Below are 21,377 nucleotides of genomic sequence, written 5' to 3'. Positions count from 1 at the left end.
CCCTCATGGCTATAACATCTGCCTGATGAGCTCGTGAGCTACAGGCCTCATCATCTGATCTGCCCTATTTTTCCATCCATCTTGACAAAGTGGTGCTTCACACACGGGCCGCCTTTCTTCGAAAGGTGGTCACACCCTTTCAATAAGGTCAAGCCATCACCTTGACTACTTTCTTTGTTCCCCTTCACCCTTTCAAGGACAACGATCGTCCCCATCATCTGGACCTCAAACGAGCATTGTTGTTCTATCTTGACCGCACATGGGAATTCCTGTCGGATGATCAACACTTTTGGGGGTAGGTTGGAGCTAAAAAGGGATGTGCTGTGCGGAAAAAAAACATCTCCAGATGGGTTGTGCTCTGCATTAAAGTCTGCTATGCATTGGCCAAGAAGCAACCCCCTAAGAGCTTGCATGCTCATTCTACCAGAGCCAAAGCTGTTCCAGTCCTGGATATCTGCCAGGCAGCAACGTGGGCCTCCCTCAACACATTTACTTAACACTACTGCCTGGACACTCAGATCCATCGTGATGGGCAATTTGCCTGTTTGGTCCTACAGGACCACCTCTTCTTAAATTGGTCCACAGAACCCCCTCTGGGGGTGGTATTGTTTGGGTATCTATTCTAAGTTAAAGAATATGCATCTAGAAGTCTCTATCATATCAACAAGTTAATTACCTTCAGTACGCCTTATCTAGTAGAGACATAATATCTAGCTGCCGATTCCTTGCCAGCCCACCCATCGTCCCCGCTCTGTGAGCAAATTTCTTGGAACAGGGCTGTATTCCTTTCAGGGTACAAGTTATACACACCAGTGGTCAGTGTTTTTCATTGCTCCTCGCTTCTGGTGTGGAGAGTTGTGAAAAGAAACTGAGGTCAGCGTTCCTGGGTGGCATTTATATAGGTGGCGCAGACGTCACTTAAGTGTACATACGCAGAGCCGAACAACATCATCTAGTGGCACAAAGGGGTACTGCTCATGAAAAATCTTCCGGATGCAGTCTTCCATCTGGGATAATTATAAGGAAATAAATCTGCAGCTAGATATAGTCTCTACCAGATAAGGCGTTACTGAAGGTAAGTAACTTGTTTGTTATTACCAATTGGTATGCGATATCTCTTCCATGTAGAATTTTCATTAGTCATGTCTGCTGCCCCCTCAAACCAGGATAACTTCTGGGCTGGTTGAATATCCATTTTTGTATTCTCCAGAATTGAGAGTTTAGTCATTGTGTTTTACCATAACAGGTGTTTTTTTCTGAAATTCCCTTTTCTATCCATTTAGAGACACATACATAATTGCAGATCATTTTAATCTACTGTAGTAGGTTTGACCAAACATTACACTCATTTTGTATGTTCTGTATTTTTTTTAAGCCTTGGAGTTGAACCCGTGGATAGAGATGTGATACGAAAACCTCCAAGAAACTTGAAAGATAGCATTTTGACAAGGAATTTGATAATAAAGATCCTAATTTCCTCCATCATTATTGTATGTGGAACCCTGTTTGTATTCTGGCGGGAGGTAAGTTAGTTATATTTAGCCCTTCATTTTAAATGTATAGAGTTTATATGACGAGCATTCCTAAATTGCTGTGGTAGGTGTGCTGCCTTTTAACAATCCTCAGTGGAATTATGAAAAAATGTGGAAATTACCTTTTAAAGTTACATAAATCCAGACACCCAGTGTTAAACATAAAACTTCACAAGTATGTGTTACGTTTATTGCAAAATGCTGTCACCCACGCAGGCAGTAGTTCTGTTTAATGCCAAGGACTGGTGGACCAATCTGTTGGGGTTTTTTTGGTCCATTATTCTCTCCTTTTTTGTGCAACTTAGATATCTGATTTGACTTAAAAAGCATTGAAATATGAGGGCCATCCTTGAATGGTTTTCATTACAAGCTCACTTCCTCTCCCTGTGCTCATGTGATGCAGTGTGCTCAACATAGCAGTAGTAGAATTAAGGCATCGGTTGAACCTTCAGGCATACCCACATGTGTCCATCATCATGGAGGATAACCCTACCTGTCCGTCCACATTTTATTTTTATAGGCTTCTAGAGTTGTACAGTTCTATGTATTCATCCCAGATCCCTTTCTGTGTAGCTGTTTGGCTGAAGCAGAAGTGGCACCACAGTGTTTCACAGGTCTTATCAATGGCGGCTTTGTACTCTGCTTTGTGGTTTAGTTGGTGCTTTTGTTTTCAGTGTTTACAGTGTTAGAAGCTGTGAGCATGATGTCAAATCAAATCAAATCATTAACATTTATAAAGCGCGCTACTCACCCGTGCGGGTCTCAAGGCGCTAGGGGGAAGGTGGTTACTGCTGCTCGAAGAGCCAGGTCTTGAGGTGTCTCCGGAATGCGGAGTGGTCCTGGGTGGTCCTGAGGCTGGTGGGGAGGGTGTTCCAGGTCTTGGCTGCCAGGTAGGAGAAAGACCTGCCGTGGAGCGGCGGATGCGAGGGACGGCAGCGAGCGCGAGGCCGGTGGAACGGAGGAGACGGGTGGGGGCGTAGAAGCTGAGGCGTCGGTTGAGGTATTCAGGTCCCTTGTCGTGGAGGGCTTTGTGTGCGTGGGTTAGAAGTCGGAAGGTGATCCTTTTGCTGACTGGGAGCCAATGCAGGTGTCTCAGGTGTGCGGAGATGTGGCTGTTGCGGGGTACGTCGAGGATGAGGCGGGCGGAGGCGTTTTGAATACGTTGCAGATGTTTTTGGAGTTTTGCAGTGGTCCCAGCATAAAGGGTGTTGCCGTAGTCCAGGCGGCTAGTGACTAGGGCGTGGGTCACGGTTTTTCTGGTGTTGGTGGGGATCCAGCGGAAGATCTTGCGGAGCATGCGGAGGGTGAGGAAGCAGGAGGAGGACACGGCGTTGACTTGTTTGGTCATGGTGAGCAGAGGGTCCAAGATGAAGCCGAGGTTGCGGGCGTGGTCTGAGGGGGTTGGTGCGGTGCCAAGGGCCGTGGGCCACCAGGAGTCGTCCCATGCGGTCGGGGTGTTGCCGAGGATGAGGACTTCCGTTTTGTCTGAGTTCAGTTTTAGACGGCTGAGCCTCATCCAATCTGCGACGTCCTTCATGCCATCTTGTAGGTTGGTCTTAGCGCTGGCGGGGTCCTTGGTGAGGGAAAGTATAAGTTGAGTGTTGTCGGCGTAGGAGATGATGATGATGTTATGCTTGCGTACGATGTCGGCGAGGGGGCTCATTTGGACATTGAAGAGTGTCGGGCTGAGCAAGGAGCCTTGAGGGACGCCGCAGATGATCTCGGTGGGGTCTGAGCGAAAAGGTGGGAGGTAGACTCTTTGAGAGCGGTTGGAGAGGAAGGAGGCGATCCAGTCCAGGGCCTGGCCTTGGATCCCGGTGGAGCGGAGGCGGGTTATTAGGGTGCGGTGACAGACGGTGTCGAAGGCAGCCGAGAGGTCGAGGAGGATGAGGGCGACTGTTTCACCGTTGTCCATCAGGGTTCTGATGTCGTCTGTGACTGAGATGAGGGCGGTTTCAGTGCTGTGGTTGGTTCGGAATCCGGATTGTGAAGGGTCGAGAAGGTTGTTGTCTTCCAGGAAGTTGGTAAGCTGTTTGTTGACGGTCTTCTCTATTACCTTGGCAGGGAAGGGGAGGAGCGAGATGGGGCGGAAGTTCTTCAGGTCGCTTGGGTCAGCCGTAGGTTTCTTTAGTAGGGCGTTGACTTCGGCGTGTTTCCAGCTTTCGGGGAAGGTAGCAGATGAAAAAAAGGAGTTGATGATGGTCTGGAGGTGCGGGGCGATGATGTCGTCGGCTTTATTGAAGATGAAGTGAGGGCAGGGGTCCGAGGGGGCGCTGGAGTGGATAGAGTTCATGGTGGTTTTGGTCTCTTCAGTGTTGATGTGGGTCCAGGCGTTGAGGGTGATGGCAGGGGGTGTGGGTTCGGTGTTGCTTGGCTGGGTCTGGTGTCCGAAGCTGTTGTGGAGGTCGGTGATCTTGCGATGGAAGAAGGTGGCGAGGGAGTTGCACAGGTCTTGTGAGGGCGTGTTGGCGTTGGGGTTGGAGAACTCTTTAACGATGCTGAAGAGTTCTCTGCTGTTGTGGCTGTTTTTGTCCAGTCTGTCGGTGAAGAAATTCCTTTTGGCTGCGCGGATCAGGTGGTGGTGTTCGCGGGTCGCGTTCTTGAGGGCGGTCATGTTGTCAGCGGTGTGGTCCTTGCGCCAGGCTTTCTCGAGGGCGCGACAGGTTTTCTTCGATTCCTTAAGGGTGTCAGAGAACCAGAGAGGTTTTTTGGTGTTGGCCTGTCGATGCGTGCGTCTGAGGGGAGCAAGGTTGTCTGCGCAGTTGGTGATCCAGTTCGTGAGGCTGAGGGCTGCGTCGTTGGGGTCGTCGGTGGTGAGGGTAGGTTGGTTGACGGTGAGCGCGGAGAAGAGCTGTTCTTCGGGGATTTTGTTCCACTGTCGACGAGGGATGGGTTGAGTGCGGAGGTGGCGGGTCTCGCGTCTGAATGTGAAGTGGACACAGCTGTGGTCGGTCCAGTGTAGAGCGGAGGCGTGGCTGAAGGAGACGTGTTTGCTGGCGGAGAAGATGGGGTCAAGCGTGTGTCCGGCGATGTGGGTGGGGGTGTTCAGTTGATGTGACAGTATCCTCCAGCTTTGGAGACTTAAGTAGGTCAGTGCATTTGAAATGTAACGTTTTGTGTGCAGGAAGGAAGCCACTGATGTGTGCCTTTAGGAGTACAAGTTAAACAGCACTTACCATTTTTAGGCTGACTCATAATGTCCAGCACACTGTTGTATATAAAACACTTTCAGGTATATTTTGAACTGTTCACGGTCGCAGATGCTGGTGATACTTGAATGTAACTGTGCTAGGCTGTCACCTTACAAGTGCCAACTGAATTTCTGGGAGATGATGGAAACAGGCCCCACATTTAGCATGTTTAAACATATGACGAGATGCAAGAGTAATAAACCTCACATGTACCCCCACCGCCCTCTCTTAGCAAGCGTTTGCAGTAATTCCCAATAATTACTTCCCGAATCTTGCAGATGTGAGAAAAGCTAGATTCTCAGATGTCAGATTTGTCAGCCCCCCCACATTATTTAATGTGCTAAAGTATGAAAATACAGTTTTGCACAAAAGTGCACTTATGCCTATATGTGCTTGCATCCTTTTACATATTAAAGCCTAATGACCTTGCCAGTGCTGGCATTTCATTGCCCCTGTCCTGTGCTTTTCATAGAGTTAGCACTTTCTAATACTGCAAGAAGAGATCTGCCGCCTGAGCAAGACCATACCTACAGACAGTCCTTGCCTGAGGTTTTAGCAAGAACTTGTTCTCCATGATTGTTTAACAGCTTGCCTCTTCCCTTTGAAACATAACTGGTTTCAGAAATGGTTGAGGTTTTGAATTGCAGACATTCTTGTTCCCAATTATCCTGTTACACAGCTTTTGAGTTTCGATGTGGGTTGATGCATTTTGTGGTTCCATACTATGTTTATGTATGATTGTATGATCAGCTATGCTGATTTTGTGTGTTGTGCACTTGGGTGATGTGATGTCTGGATATATGTGCTGTTTGTTCCATGAACTGCTGTACTCTGATGTGCTGCATGTGTTTTGGTGCTATGTGATGCCTTGTGTTCTGTGTGCCTTGATATGCCATGAGATATTGTGCTTTTGTTTGCTTATTCCCTGCTGTAAGGTACTATCATTTGCTGTACTGCAATGTGCTGCACAGTCTTGTTATGTACTGTGTTTTAAAGTGTTGCTCTGTAATGTAATTTCTGATGGATGCTTCTATTTGCAGATTCCTCACCTTGTGAATACCTCCAAGGTGCCAGACTGGATTCAGATAATTTTCTTCAGCAGTTTTCTCTTGTGACACTAGGTGGTGTTGTGCAGGTCCGCATATGACCAGTCACACCCGAATGTGACGTCGAGGCTCCTACATAGTCAGCACCTCTGCCCTCAAATCAGGTCCTTTTTCTTGCACCTTCCTCCATGGATCTGGAGGTCACTCCCACAGCTCAGACCATCTGATATCCAGTCCTGACATACCAAATTTTCAAAGACATTATAGTGTGCAAGATTTTCTACGACAACAGAGTTCAAACCTTGTAAGGACTGCCACAAGCAAATGTCAGTGACAGACACTCAAGAGGTTTATCTCTTGTGTTTGTGCTCCTCGCACAACTCTGCGTTGTGCGACAGATGTGCTCAGATAAATGAGAAGGCCATCCGGGACTGCAAAACCAAACTCTGCAATGCATAAAATCTCTGAAAAGCTAGAAAGGGATATGGATGTGATCTAACTCCAGCAGTTGTTCCAATGAGCGTTTTTATTTCCATGTCGAAGTCATCGGGTGCATCAAAGAAGAAGAAACACAAGTTGAAATAAAGCCTCACTCAATCCACCACACCCAACACAAGGAGTCGTGCAGTCCCCATGGTACCTCCAAGTCACTATCTTTATCTCCAGCCTTGGAACTGATACCATCTTTTATCCTTATTCAACCTGAGTTCCCAGGTCCATTAGTGATGCCACAGCAGGTCCAGGCCTCCAAGGAGGCCATACTGTGCATCTTTGGTACCTTACTGGATTCCTCTAGAGCTTTTTCAGGATCTATGGATCCGAGAGGACCTCCAGTTAGTCTACTGCCAGACGATCAATTCCCAATGAAGACTGTACTCTTTGAGCCTCTTCTAGGGTCACCCCCAAAACCTACCCTGATGGCCCAAACAGCGCCACAACGGGCACGAGGCCCCAAACGACAGTGCCACAGTTGCCGGCAGCAAGGCCACCAACGCAGAGGAGAAACCTAAAATTGCTTTAAGACCTTAACCAAAGTCGCACCTCCCCCCTCCTTTGACCCTGAGCTTATTCGGATTTTGAGACCCTTTCTTTCATTTGTAGGTTTCTTGAAGAAGACAATGGCGGCAATGACACCTCCCAAATTTACAGCAACGAAAATCTCCTTTAGGGGCATGATCAACCAAGATGGCCAAGTAGATGTGCCCCGCTGCTGCTCCTGACGCCGAGGACGGAATCCTCCCTCATCCTGCAGCACTGCTCATGCTGAGTTCACATAAAGTAGGGTGTTGCATCTCTGCCCCCAGAAATGAGACTACAGAGGGCTTCTGATGCTGGGCTAAGATTGCGGCCTACAGTGGCATGGCGCTCCCAGGGTTTGAGATTACCCAGGAGCTTTCTGTACTGCCTTGCTGTGGGAGGCTTGCATTGGGTGCCTGACAGAGACCACCAGATGAATCTAGGGGACCCACCAGACAGCTGGGGAAAGGAGCACAGATAAGGAGGCGGCACAACACAGCGGGGGAGCTCCTATTTAGGTGGTCCTAAAGGAGGGCTGAACACGCAGAGCACCGATAAGAGATCGCAGCACTCTGAGTTTGAATAGTGCCCCTGGACTAGCTGAGACAGCTCTGTGCCTTGGAGGGGAGCTGCCAGACCCCACCCCACCCCACCCCCAATCAGTCACCGCCAATTAAACCGTTTGCAGCTGAATGCTGCAGGTGGGGTTGCTACAGCCGTAATGACATGCAGACGATATCTAGGAGCGAGGAGATCACCTTGATAGGAACATTGGGGGCAGTGTTTTCTGGCAGGCGCCCCTAACACAAACAGCAGAGAGGGCCTGTAACCTCCTCACTTGAATCCATGGTGGGGCTCTGAAAAGGACATATCCTGGGAAGGGTCCCCACATTCCACTTGAGTGGAGCTGCGGCTGGGCCTGCCACCTTTGCCTTGGATGTTGACTAAAGCTGAGGGGGGGCCTGAAGGACACGAAGGCCCTTACCTACCTAAGTCTGGCTCCAGTTGGCATACCTGGACTGGTTCTCCTCGGTGGCCCACGCAGATGAGTAAAAAGGACGCCTACCGGAGGAAGGACTTTGACATGTGTTGATGCCTCATTGACCCTGCCAGGTTCATAGGAGTTTACTTGAAGGTGCTCTTCTCCGCCAGCGAGGAACATTTTGCCAGCGCAACAGCCAACCCTATTGCTGTAACAGCAGAGTGAAGCTGTAGTGGACCAGAACCTTACATGTGTGCAACGGCTTGAAAGTTCACTCCCGTGTGAAAAACTGGAAAAGTGCCCGAACCAGACCTAGACTGGCTCGAAGAGTGAATACCTGAGCGTACTGAATTTAAGATGGGGAAAGAAAACTGCCCAAAAGCAGTGCAGGCCAGCACTATAACACCGTATTCTGTACCCGACCCGGGCCCATAGGACAAAGAACGGGGACGCATGATGGTCCAGGAACCTGCAGAATGTACACGAGACACAGCCGAGATACTAGCTGCGATACCACAAGGTATACTCTTCACAACTAATTCTTACTGATTGCTGATAAGGCCTACACCATGTCTGACAAGGAAAAGAAGGGCTTGTTCAGATCCTGCAAGACCTGTGGGGAAAAAGAGATTACGCTTTGAAGACCCTCATAAGAACTGCATATACTGCCTTTACCCAAACCACTCAGCTAAAGACTGCAAGGTATGTTGCACCTTCTCTTCTAAAGCCCTGAAGGATAGAGAGGGCAGATTATTGATATGGCTGCAAAAACCAGAGTTAACCAATCTCTGATTCCGATAGCGATGATGCTTCCACATCTTCCAGGAGATAATCTAAAAGAGCAAGATCTCCTCACTCAAGAAAGGCCTACAAAAAGACCGCCTCAGGGTCTTACAAAGGGCGCAGCCCTTCTTCATCACCTCTCAAATTCTCTGCAGAAGGGGAAAGAAGACATGTCAGCAGTTCTGGAAGGCCTAAAAATCATCTTCTGTGCCTCCTAAGTCAGCTGAACCATTTTAAAGACCTTCCTCTGCTCCTACATTTGACAGACCACTGGCCAAAACCCCATCGTCGACGACATCCTCATCGACGACGGCAGTGGCGAGGTCCATTCCACGTGGGCGACGGTTTCTATATTAAAACCGTAGGCAGCCTTACCGACGACGTTGACGATGAGTCATCCACCGTCGACTGAGACCTACACGTCGTCATCGTCTACAACGGTAACCACGGTCTCCTCATTGCCGTCTTCATCGACGGCGGCCCCGTCGACGGTAGCTTCCACCACGAAACTGTTGATGGTTAAGATATCAACGAGGACAGCATTAACGACTGCTCCTGTCACGCCATCGACGACGGCGTCTACGACACCGTCTGACGGAAAAATGCGCAAAATTCTGAAAACAACAAAAATTACACCAGAGCATACTTCTCCTAGTAAGAACCCCTCATTACAGTCCATCTCTTGGAGGGTGACGATGAATTGGATGATGAGGGTCCATTTGGGACAGCGCATAGACCCTCGCAGTTGAATGTAATGTACCAGGATGACGATGATGAGTATGGCAAAGCTTATGACCCACAATACTATGCAGGTGATCAAGAATATCAAGAGGCTTTGTTTATGCCAAGCTCTTTAATATCTGACCTCAGAGCGATGTTAGTCGACTACTGTAGGCGCTTTCCTGCTACAGATGAGGTGCAACCTCACCCACCATCATCACCAGTTTTTTGGGTAGCTACCCCGCGTCAGAGACCAACCACTCTACTGCTGACGAATGTGGCCAGACCAGATATGACCCTACCACATGAGACCGACATATCGGAAGGGGAACAGGAGAAAGGTGAGCTCATCAACAACCAGTCGCAGTGGGGTGAGTATATTATTCCAGCTCCACCTTCTCCTTCACCTTCGTAAATAGTTCAGAGGACCTCAGAGGATTCCACAATCTTATGGGAAGGGCTGCCAAGCGTTTTACACTTACAATGCCATACAAGCAAACTGATTAAGGAACCATTCAAAAGCCAGTATGCTCCATTCACTAGTCAGTTATATATGGAAGGAGGGTTTGAAGGTTATGCAAAATCCAGCGACAGTCACAGCAGTGCTTCCACGCCTGGATAAAAAGTATAAAGCACCTGAAGATGCCCCAGCATGCTTGACTGGTCACCCTCACCCAGATTCAGTGGGAACACAAGCATCCCAGAGAAGATTCAAAAATCCCTCTACACCAATTTCTGCACCTCCTGACAAAGAGGAGAGGCGATTAGACAATATTGGCAAACGATTTTCCTCAATGTCTAGTCTAACTGTAAGCACAGCTAACTCCCTGGCAGTGTTAGCCAGTAATGAGCGGCAATTATGGGCTACCATCGCCCCATATCTTGATCAATGCCGGAGGACATTAAATCAGAGGCTAGAAAGACATTACATGAGGAAAAACGTACATCAGCAGAGATAATAGATTGAACGATGGACATAGTCACTACTGCATTTCGTCAGCGTGCAGGGGCTTCTGTACTCAGAAGGCAAAGTTAGCTGAAGGCCACATCATTCCGTCCGGAAGTACAGAATAAAATACTAGATCTTCCTTTTGATGGTCAAGCGCTTTTTGGCAAACATTTTGACGAGGCATTGCAGTCGATAAAATCAGACACTGAGACGGCAAAATCTTTGGGAACACTACAATTTCGTAAGTCTTTCTTTCGAGCCACCAGAGGGCGTGGAGACTACCAGCAGTTCAGATATCTGTTGTTTGCATCTACCTCCCAGCAATTTCAACAGCAGTACTCCCAAAGACAACCTCTGCAAGCCGATTACAGTAGGTCTACCACCAGGGGCCACTCAGCTCGTCCAACTAAAGACTCTGCTTGCAGAGCATGATGTGTCCATGGCTCCGGCTACCCCCAAACACTTACCCCCAAATCTAGGCGGAATGATCTCACTATTTCTCCAGCAACGGCAAACCATAACATTGGGCCAGTGGGTCTTACAGCTGGTAAAGTGTGGGCACACACTGGAGTTTGTTCAATGCCGTCTCCCAATCCTCTTTGAAAAACTTCCCCTGAGTATCTACAACAACTCGAGAGCGATCAACAAAATGCTCCTCAAGGGCGCTATAGAAAAGGTGCCTCCATCACAGCGAGGGAAAGGATTCTACTCCAGATTCTTCCTCATTTGCCAAAAGTGGAAAGACTGGAGACCGATCGTCGATCTCAGAGAATTAAACACCTATTTGAGGAAACAGTTGTTCCACATGATCACCCTACAGGATGTTCTTCGGATGAACCAAGGAGACTATGGGTCTGATTACAACTTTGGAGGACGGTGTTAATCCGTCCCAAAAGTGACGGATATACCACCTACCGTATTACGAGTCCATTATATCCTATGGAACTCGTAATACGGTAGGTGTTATATCCGCCACATTTGGGACGGATTAACACCGTCCTCCAAAGTTGTAATCAGGCCCTATGTCTACCCTAGACCTGAAGGATGCATATTTCAACATCCCAATTCATCCAGCCCACGGACAGTACCTAAGATTCATAGTAGCCGTAAGCCATTTTTCAATTTTGAGTCCTCCCATTCGGTCTAAAATCAGCTCCCGCACAGGATATTCATGAAGTGCCTGGCTCACATTTCTGCCTTTCTCAGCAGAAGAAAACATCAAGTATTCCCATATTTAGACAACTGGCTGATAAAAGCAGACACCTTCTCAGCAGCACGCAGGTCAACAAGAAAGTGCATTGCCTTACTCAACTGCTTAGGCCTGACTATAAACTGGGAGAAATCCAAACCACAGCCATCATGCACAATAACATTTCTAGGGTCAAACCTGAACACTCAATCCAGCATGACCTGCCCCACTGTGGAAAGACAACAAAAACTGCTATATCTGGCAAAGTCCGTGCAAAGAAAAGATTACATTTCAGCACGCCTTTACAAATCGTTATTGGGGATTATGTCTTCATGCATGCCTCTAGTTCCTCTCTACAGACTCAAAATGTGCCCCCTTCAAGAACAGTTCAATCTGCAATGGCTTCAGGTCTCAGGAAGCTTTGAAGATCACATCAGAATCACTCCGGCCATTACCAAGGCTCTGGTGTGTTGGTCTCAGAAACATCATCTTTCTACTGGTTTATCTTTTCTTTATCGCCCAGCCCTATGGATAATCATCACAGATGCCTCTCTGGAGGGCTGGGGAGGGGTTTTGCAAATCTCCGCCATCGTTTTAGACAATGAACATTAATCTGCTAGAGCTAAAAAGTCTGCCTAGCCTTACAGGCTTTCCTCCCAAAGATAGCCGATTCAGAAGATGTAATAAGAACAGACAATACCACTACGATGCATTACATCAACAAAGAGGGAGGCACAAGATCCCTTCCTCTCTCCAAGGAAGCTCAGGAGATTTGGAACTGGGCTGTACAGCATGACATACTCCTAACAGCAGTTCACCTTCCAGGCATCCAGAACAAGGTAGCACACTTGTTCAGCAGACTAAAATCAGTCTGTCACAAAGGGGAACTAGACCAGTCCACAGTCAACCACATATTTTCCCAGTGGGGCCCACCTAACCTCGACCTCTTCACCAGCCTGTCAAACACCAAATGCAATACTACGCAAGCTGTCATCATCAGAGTGGATCATGGGTGAATGCGTTTTCCATAGCATGGGTAGGAATCTTTGCCTACGCTTTCCCGCCCATTCCCTTGATCCCGAGAGGCCTAACAAAAATGAAGAGAGAACCATGCATGCTAATATTAATAGCCCCATACTGGTCTCGCCAGCATTGGTTCATGGAGCTTCTTCTCCTGTCAGTGAAGCCTCGCATCCCACTGAGAATATCTCCACATCTGCTAACGAGGTACAACGGACAAGTCTTGCATCCGAACCCTCAGTCAATGCAGTTATCAGCATGGCTCCCGAGCACCTTGAGTTTGCACACCTAAACACACCGCAGGAGTGCAGAGATATACTGTCCAAAGCCAGAGCAATTAGCACCAACAAGACTTATTCATGTAAGTGGAATAGATTTTGTTTGAGGTGCCACCAACAACAAATTGATCCTCTTTCCTCATCACCGGAACAAATATTGCTTTGTTTGCTACATTTGGCGCCCTCAGGTCTTGCCCATTCCTCCATAAAGGATCACCTCGCGGTGCGTCTTATAGGTGGTCAGACTCTTCACCTCGGTTATAGTCCTCTAGATTGATTAAACGATTTCTAAAAGGGCTTGTCAGAGTTTTTCCACCCTTCAGACCTCCTCCTTCCTCCTGGAATTTAAACATTGTTCTTGCGCAACTTATGAAGCAGCCATTTGAACCAATACATAGAGCTTCTACAAAATTCCTTTCCTGGAAAGTAGCTCTCCTTATCGCTCTAACATCAGCCAGGCGTGTTAGTGAGATACAAGAACTATCCATACAGGATCCGTTTTTACAGATTAAACAAGATAAAATAATATTGCGCACGAACCCACGTTTCATTCCAAAAGTCCCTTTGGACTTTCATTTAAATGAGCCCTTAGTTTTCAGGACATTGGGGGTCATTCTAACTCTGGCGGGCGGCGGAGGCCGCCCGCCAGAGTTCCCCCTCCAGAGGACCGCCGCGGTGATTCTGTGTTTCCCGCTGGGCTGGCGGGCGACCGCCAGAAGGCCGCCTGCCAGCCCAGCGGGAAACCCCTTCCCACGAGGAAGCCGGCTCCGAATGGAGCCGGCGGAGTGGGAAGGTGCGACGGGTGCAGTTGCACCCGTCGCGAATTTCAGTGTCTGCTTAGCAGACACTGAAATTCTTTGTGGGGCCCTCTTACGGGGGCCCCTGCAGTGCCCATGCCATTGGCATGGGCACTGCAGGGGCCCCCAGGGGCCCCACGACACCCAATACCGCCATCCTGTTCCTGGCGGGCGAACCGCCAGGAACAGGATGGCGGTATGGGGTGTCGGAATCCCCATGGCGGCGCAGCAAGCTGCGCCGCCATGGAGGATTCCTGAGGGCAGCGGAAAACTGGCGGGAGACTGCCGGTTTTCCCTTTCTGACCGCGGCCAAACCGCCGCGGTCAGAATGCCCTTGAGAGCACCGCCAGCCTGTTGGCGGTGCTCTCGTGGTCGTTGACCCTGGCGGTCAATGACCGCCAGGGTCAGAATGACCCCCATTATTTCCAAATCCTACAACTCCAGCGGAGAAGGCACTACACCTCTTTAGAGATTAAAAGATGCATTCAATTCTATCTGGACAGGACCAAAGCATTTCGCAAAACCAACCATTTGTGGCTTTTAGCGCACGCAGACGAAGTCAGACGCTCTCTAAACAGAGCATCGCTAGATGGATTTCTTCAGCAATCCGGTTTTTGCCATCAGGCAGGGGCAAGCCACTGCAAACCTCTGTCCATGCACATTCAACATGGGCAGTTTCCTCATCAGCAGCACTGTTTGCAGGTGTACCGCTCCAAGACATTTGTATGGCAGCAACTTGGAAAAGCTGCCATACTTTTACCAGACATTACTGCTTGGATGCATTATCTCAAGGAGAAGTAGCGGTGGGCCAGGCAGTCCTCAGAATTATTTTCCAGTAAAGGTGAACTATATCTTTTATCCAACCATTCTAAATTCAGGTATTCACATTGCCTATATAAAAAAGGGGTTTGAAATACATGGTAAATTATGATAAATGTCTAGCTTCTAATGTTTAGAACTTTCAATTATGTATATGTTTATTTAAAACATGTGGTTAATATATGTATTGAACAGAGAGATGTGTTATACAGTGTGCATCAATACTGCTTACTACTCTGAGTCAAGCATGTGAAACTATGAAAGTTCTAATAGTGGAGTAAGAAGATTAGTTACTCACCTGTAACTTCAGTTCTCCAGTATTGGAATCTTTCATAGATTCACATGCGACCTGCCCGCCTCCCCGGAGACACTCACCTTCACCTCTCTTCTCTTTTTTATCCTGTGTGCACTTGTGCTTAGAAAATCTGAGGAACTGAAGCTTCCCTCAAAAGGTTCTAGAGGGAGGTGTCGCCTGATTGGTGGTCCCTTAAGTTTGGTCCTTTTTTCTTAAAATGACTGATAGAGTGCAAACCTGAGAGGCCATCTCGACGACAGAATGATTCAAGCATGTGCATCTATGAAAGATTCCAATACTGGAGAACTACAGGTAAGTAACAAATATTCTTATGCCCAGGGACTGGCTCAAAATACATGCAGGTGAGCGCACGGTATCACTCTCCCCTAAGAAACTCCACACCATCTATCTGGACAGATCCCAGAGCAGCACCAGGTGCAGGACGCTGGCGGCAGACTTTCTACATGTAGTATGGCACGGCCCAGACTGCTATACTACTGGAAGGCTATATTGCAATCATTAAACACACAACAGTTGGGGAGGTTCAGTGCATGATTAAACAGTCTGTCCTGGGACTCCTTCCAGACATCCTGAAGAGGAAACTGAATGGGCGCTTTGCAATGCTAGGGCTTATAGTGGCCAAACAGTGGATTGTGATGGGATGGCTGAGCACTAAACCCACTGCAGAGAAATGCTGGAGAAGGGACAGGCTGGAGTGGGCTGGCGCTGAGGAGGCATATATCCCAAAGGGACGAGAGGGTGGTGGATGACTAGTTATTGTGGAATACTATGACACAGGCACTAATGGAGTCAATGGTGGGATACCAGACTGAGATGATTGAATAATTACATAACAACAAGGGGGGGAGGCGGGGGGGGGAAGTTATCAAGAGAGGGGAGGGAGTGGACAAACAATACCCAGAGACTTCCCATGTTATAAGATATGAGAGAGAACACGTCTGACAGTTCCTACTACAGTGTATTGTATTGTATTGTGTAGTTTTTGTAAAGCGCATTCCGGCAATAGAGCATCGAAGCGCTAACCTTAGTGAGATAGAGAGAAACCAGGACCAATCCTGAATATGAAGCCAAGAGAGCACTACCTACTGAGAGAAGAGCCACGTTTTTTGTTTCTTTCTGAAAGTCGTGTATATCTCTGTCTGTCTGATTAATGAGGCCAGGGAGTTCCATAGTCTCGCTGCCTCCACCGTAAAGGCTCTGTCCCCCCACCTATCCTTATGGCAGCGGGGTACCACAATCAGATGTTTAAAAGAGGATCTAAGGATCCTAGGTGGTTGATAATACAGTAAGGTGGAACTCAAGTAGTCACATCCCTCTGCATGGAGAGCCTTGTAGGTTAAGCAAAGGGATTTGAACTTGATCCTTTTTTCGGTGGGTAACCAGTGAAGCTGTCTAAGGCTGTTACTAGCTGAAGAAGAGCGGGATAAATTCACGACCAAGTGAGCCGCCGCATTCTGAATAAGTTGGAGTTTGTGGATTTACTAATACTTAACAGTAAGGCGTTACAGTAGTTTATTCTGGATATGACTAACGCCAGAACTACAGGAACCTTTAGATTGTCCTCCAAAAAGCCGAAAATGTTTCTGAGAATTTTCAGAGCCCAGTAGCAAACTTTAGTCTTATTATTGACCTGCTGCTCAAAGGAAAGGGAGCTATCAAATACAATACCCAAATTTCTGGCTGAAGTGCACGGAACTGGGCACCCACTGCAGGACTCCGCCCACCATCTGGCGTTCCAAAGATTGCTGTTAAGACCAAAACAAATAATTTCAGTCTTGTCACCGTTTAGTTTAAGCCAATTACAGGACATCCAGCTGTTAATAGCAGTCATACATTGTTGGAATCTCTCCCTCGTTTCCTCCCAGTTGCGTGTATTATACGTTTTGACCTGCTAAGTGAATGGAAGCTTGTGGGGTGGTAGTGGGTGGGGGGGACTTACAGTGGACATGTTATTGACTCTGTGTGGCATTGTCAACATTGTTGGATATGGCGATGTCCAGTGTTATGATGCTTATTTCCTCCAATACTATTAGGGATGGGGCAAAACTGAGTGTCACACCAGGGTCCACATAGTCAGGGCCTGAGGAATGTATCCTGGGACAGTATGAGTAGGCATGTTGAGCCTTTATACTAAGCAATGCTATTGTCGTAACATGCTCATCGCTGTTGATCATTTGAAATGTTCATAAAGAAAATCTTTAAAAAAAAAAAAAAATCTCCTTTTAGACCTACAAGAGGTCAGTGGTCTGTCTATACACTTCACCTGACACTAGTCTCCACTGTTCTACCGGTGGCTGGTCAGTTGAAGAGTCTGCCTCCTTCTCCATGGTTACACAAGAACAGCAGCGGTTTTAGATCTACAACTACTGACTAACTGTTTGACTCGGGTCCTGCAGCCTAGAACACCCTGCTGGACAAAGAGTCCAAATGCATGGAGGTGTTTGCGAAGCACATTGTTAGAAATGGGGTCTTTGGTTGGCAGTCAGGTTACCACCTGTCCAAGCAAGAACACTCACTCTAGTCAGGGTAAGTCACACACAATCCAAATTATCCTGTGCCCATCCTCTGGTAGCTTGGCACTGAGACTAAGTACACGTCGAAATATCACTTCAGAGAATGATAAAAAGAGCCTTTAGTCTTAAAAAAGCAACAAGTGGCTCTTGCAAGCACTAAGTACCTGGTTTGCGTTCAAATTCTCCGCAAGGGACTGCAGAGGAGGAGATGTGGGGAAAAAAGGGAGGTGTGCGTCACTTTCACTGGGCGTGCACAGACGATGCGTCGATAATTTTCCACGCAGGGAAGGCTTTGTGTCGATTTCCGGTGCGCGGACTTGGATCCTCTTCTGGTTCCAGGGTTTTCAGACGCTCCGGGGACGAGGCAGAGAAATCCTGGGCATGCAGGACAAAGTCAGAGGAGCTGCGTCGATCCGGTGGGCGATGCAGAGAAATTTCTGTCACACGGCAGGTGCTGCATCGATTCTTCTTGCAGGAAGTCGGGCTGCGTCGTTCCGGCTTGGCTATGCGACAATCTAGTGGGCCGTGCGTCGAAGTTCCAGTCGCAACGCTGGCGCTGTGTCGATCTCCTCTCGGGAGCCGGGCTGCATCGTTCGGGTTCGGCGTGCAGTGATTTTCTCACCGCGATGCAGGCTGTGCGTCATTTCTGGCAGGCTGTGCGTCGCATTTTTGCCGCACAAGGAGTTTTTTGCAAGACAAAGTCCTTTTGGTCCCGAGACTTCAAGGAGCAGAAGGCATGCTCTATCCAAGCCCTTGGAGAGCACTTCTCAGCAGAGCCAGAGGGCAGCAAGGCAGCAGGGCAACAGTCCTTTGCAGAAAAGCAGTCAGGTGAGTCATTTGGGCAGTCAGGCAGTTCCTCTTGGTAGGTTGTAGAGTCTGGTTTAGAGTTTCTTCACCAGTGGTATCTTGTCCAGAAGTGTCTGATTTGGTAGGGTCAGAGGCCCTATTTAAATACCCAAATGTGCCTTTGAAGTGGGGGAGACTTCAAAGAGTGGCTTAGAAGTGCAACAGGTCCCCTTTCAGTTCAATCCTGTCTGCACGGTCCCAATAGGTGTTTGGGCAGGCCACTGTCTTTTCAAATGTAAGTGTCAGGCCCTCCACCCTCCCAGCCCAGGAAGACCCATTCAGTATGCAGATGTGTGCAGGTGTGACTGAGTATCCTGTGTTAGGGGTTGTCTGAGTGAAATCCACAAGGAAGCTGTCAACTAACCTAGTCAGACGTGGATTGTAAGGCACAGAAGGATTTAAGTTCAGAGAAATGCTCACTTTCTGAAAGTGGCATTTCCAAAATAGTAATATTAAATCCAACTTCACCGGTCAGCAGGATTTTGTATTACCATTCTGGCCATACTAAATATGACCTTGTTACTCCTTACAGATCAGAATCTACCACTGAAGCAGTATATGAGGGTAGCCCTAATGTTAGCTTATGAAAGGAGCAGGCTTCACAGCAGTGTAAAACAAATTGAGGAGTTCTACAGTACCAAGACATATAAACTACACAGACATATGTCCTGCCTTTTACCTACATAGCAGCCTGCCCTATGGGTTACCTAGGGCCCACCTTAGGGGTGGCTTATATGTAGAAAAGGGGGCGTTTAAGGCTTGGCAAGTACTTTTAAATGCCAAGTCGAAGTGGTAGTGAAACTGCACGCAGGCCTTGCAATGGCAGGCCTGAGGCATGGTTAAGGGGCTACTTATGTGGGTGGCACAATCAGTGCTGCAGGCCCGCTCGTAGCATTTAATCTACAGGCCCTGGGCACATGTAGTGCACTTTACTGGGGACTTATAAGTAGATTAAATAAGCCAATTGGGTATGAACCAATGTCACCATGTTTCAAGGGAGAGAGCATATGCACTTTAGCACTGATTAGCAGTGGTAAAGTGCACAGAGTCCTAAAACCAGCAAAAACAGTGTCCAAAAAGTGGAGGGAGGCAGGCAAAAAGTTAGGGGTGACCACCCTAAGTCTCTCAGAACTAGCACACGTTATGCTCGGCCAGTGTCCCCCTCAGATCCGTTAATTTAATTTGCCTCTTGGAACAACATTTGCATGCATTACGGGATATTGTGGCAGACATCTTGCCAGAAGCTCCAGTTCACCTTCAGATCCATGTAGAAATAATAAAATAGGATGGTCAGAACACAGAAAAGAATGTAATCCACATGGGCCTAGACTCCACCGACTGCTTGGGTAGGGCAGTTGAAACTAACATGGTGCTTCCACAGCATGCTTGGATTCTGTAAGGAAATGCCTCCTTAGCATGGTTACCTCCTAACTTTTTGCCTTTGCTGACGCTAAGTTATGATTTGAAAGTGTGCTGGGACCCTACTAACCAGGCCCCAGCACCATTGTTCTTTCCCTAAACTGTACCTTTGTCTCCACAATTGGCACAACCCTGGCACTCAGGTAAGTCCCTTGTAACTGGTACCCCTAGTACCAAGGGCCCTGGTGCCAGGGAAGGTCTCTAAGGGCTGCAGCATGTCTTATGCCACCCTAGGGACTCCTCACTCAGCACATGCACACTGCTTCACAGCTTGTGTGTGCTGGTGGGGAGAAAGTCGACATGGCAATCCCCTCAGAGTGCCATGCCAGCCTCACACTGCTTGTGGCATAGTTAAGTCACCCTTTTAGAAGGCCTTACAGCCCTAAGGCAGGGTGCACTATACCACAGGTGAGGGCATATGTGCATGAGCACTATGCCCCTACAGTGTCTTAGCAAAACCTTAGACATTGTAAGTGCAGGGTAGCCATAAGAGTATATGGTCTGGGAGTTTGTCAAACACGAATTCCACAGTTCCATAATGGCTACACTGAAAACTGGGGAGTTTGGTATCAAACTCCTCTGCACAATAAATGCACACTGATGCCAGTGTGCAATTTATTGTAAAATACAACCAGAGGGCATCTTAGAGATGCCCCCTGAAAACATACCTGACTTCTAGTGTAGGCTGACCAGTTCCTGCCACCCTGCCACACACCAGACATGTTGCTGGCCACATGGGGAGAGTGCCTTTGTCACTCTGTGGCCAGGAACAAAGCCTGTACTGGGTGGGGGTGCTTCTCACCTCCCCCTGCAGGAACTGTAACACCTGGCGGTGAGCCTCAAAGGCTCACCCCTTTTGTTACATTGCCCCAGGGCAGCCCATCTAGTGGAGATGCCTGCCCCTCCGTCCACTGCCCCCCACTTTTGGTGGCAAGGCTGGAGGAGATAATGAGAAAAACAAGGAGGAGTCACCCACCAGTCAGGACAGCCCCTAAGGTGTCCTGAGCTGAGGTGACCTCTGCCTTGAGAAATCCTCCATCTTGAGTTTGGAGGATTCCCCCAATACGATTAGGGATGTGCCCTCCCTCCCCACAGGGCCATTGGCTACTGCCCTCCCGGACCTAAACACACCCCTAAATTCAGTATTTAGGGGCTCCCCAGATCCCAGGAAATCAGATTCATGCAACCTGAAGAAAGAAGAAGGACTGCTGACCTACAAGCCTGCAAAGAAGGAGGAAGAAGACAACTGATTTGGCCCCAGCCCTACCAGCCTGTCTCCAACTTCGAAAACCTGCTCCAGCGACGCATCCGACTGGGACCAGCGACCTCTGAAGCGAAAGAGGACTGCCCTGGACTACAGGACCAAGAAACTCCCGTGAACAGCGGCCTTGTTCAAAACCTGCAACTTCTTTGCAACAAAGAAGCAACTTCCAAAGACTTCACGTTTCCCGCCGGAAGCATGAGACTTCATCCTCTGCACCCGACACCCCCGGCTCGACCTGCAGAAAACCAACACCTCAGGGAGGACTCCTCGGCGACTGCGAGCTGGTGAGTAACCAGAGACGACTCCCTGAGCCCCCACAGTGACACCTGCAGAGAGAATCCAGAGGTTCCCCTGACCGCGACTGCCTTTAACAAGGGACCCGACGCCTGGAACCAACACTGCACCCGCAGTCCCCAGGACCTGAAGGAACCAAACTTCAGTACAAAAGCGACCCCCAGGCGACCCTCTGCTTAGCCCTGGTGGTGGCTGTCACGAGAAGCCCCCCCTGTGCCTGCCTGCAACGCTAGAGTGACCCCCGGGTCCCTCCATTGTTTTCAATCTAAAACCCGACACCTGCTTTGCTCACTGCACCAGTTCTTCTGGAACTTTCTTGGGATTCTCCAGTGCCTCTACCCCTGTTTCTGGATCTCCTGAAAGATCCTGAGGGAAATCCCCATCCCTTAGTTCTAGAGAATT

General features: G+C 48.5%; 1 protein-coding gene across 3 annotated transcripts in view; it reads left to right on the top strand.

Annotated features, from left to right (window-relative positions):
- The window catches only part of ATP2C1 (ATPase secretory pathway Ca2+ transporting 1), a 472,867-nt gene that overhangs the window by 417,508 nt on the left and 33,982 nt on the right, over positions 1-21,377 (top strand). For all 3 annotated transcript variants that reach the window (XM_069211924.1, XM_069211925.1, XM_069211926.1), the window contains one exon: positions 1,376-1,523. In XM_069211924.1, coding sequence (XP_069068025.1) covers positions 1,376-1,523 — 148 coding nt within the window. The remainder of the gene's footprint in view (positions 1-1,375; positions 1,524-21,377) is intronic.

Source organism: Pleurodeles waltl, chromosome 10, assembly GCF_031143425.1.
Source record: "Pleurodeles waltl isolate 20211129_DDA chromosome 10, aPleWal1.hap1.20221129, whole genome shotgun sequence".
Classification (NCBI taxonomy): domain Eukaryota; kingdom Metazoa; phylum Chordata; class Amphibia; order Caudata; family Salamandridae; genus Pleurodeles; species Pleurodeles waltl.
This window is presented reverse-complemented; position numbering and strand designations above follow the sequence as displayed.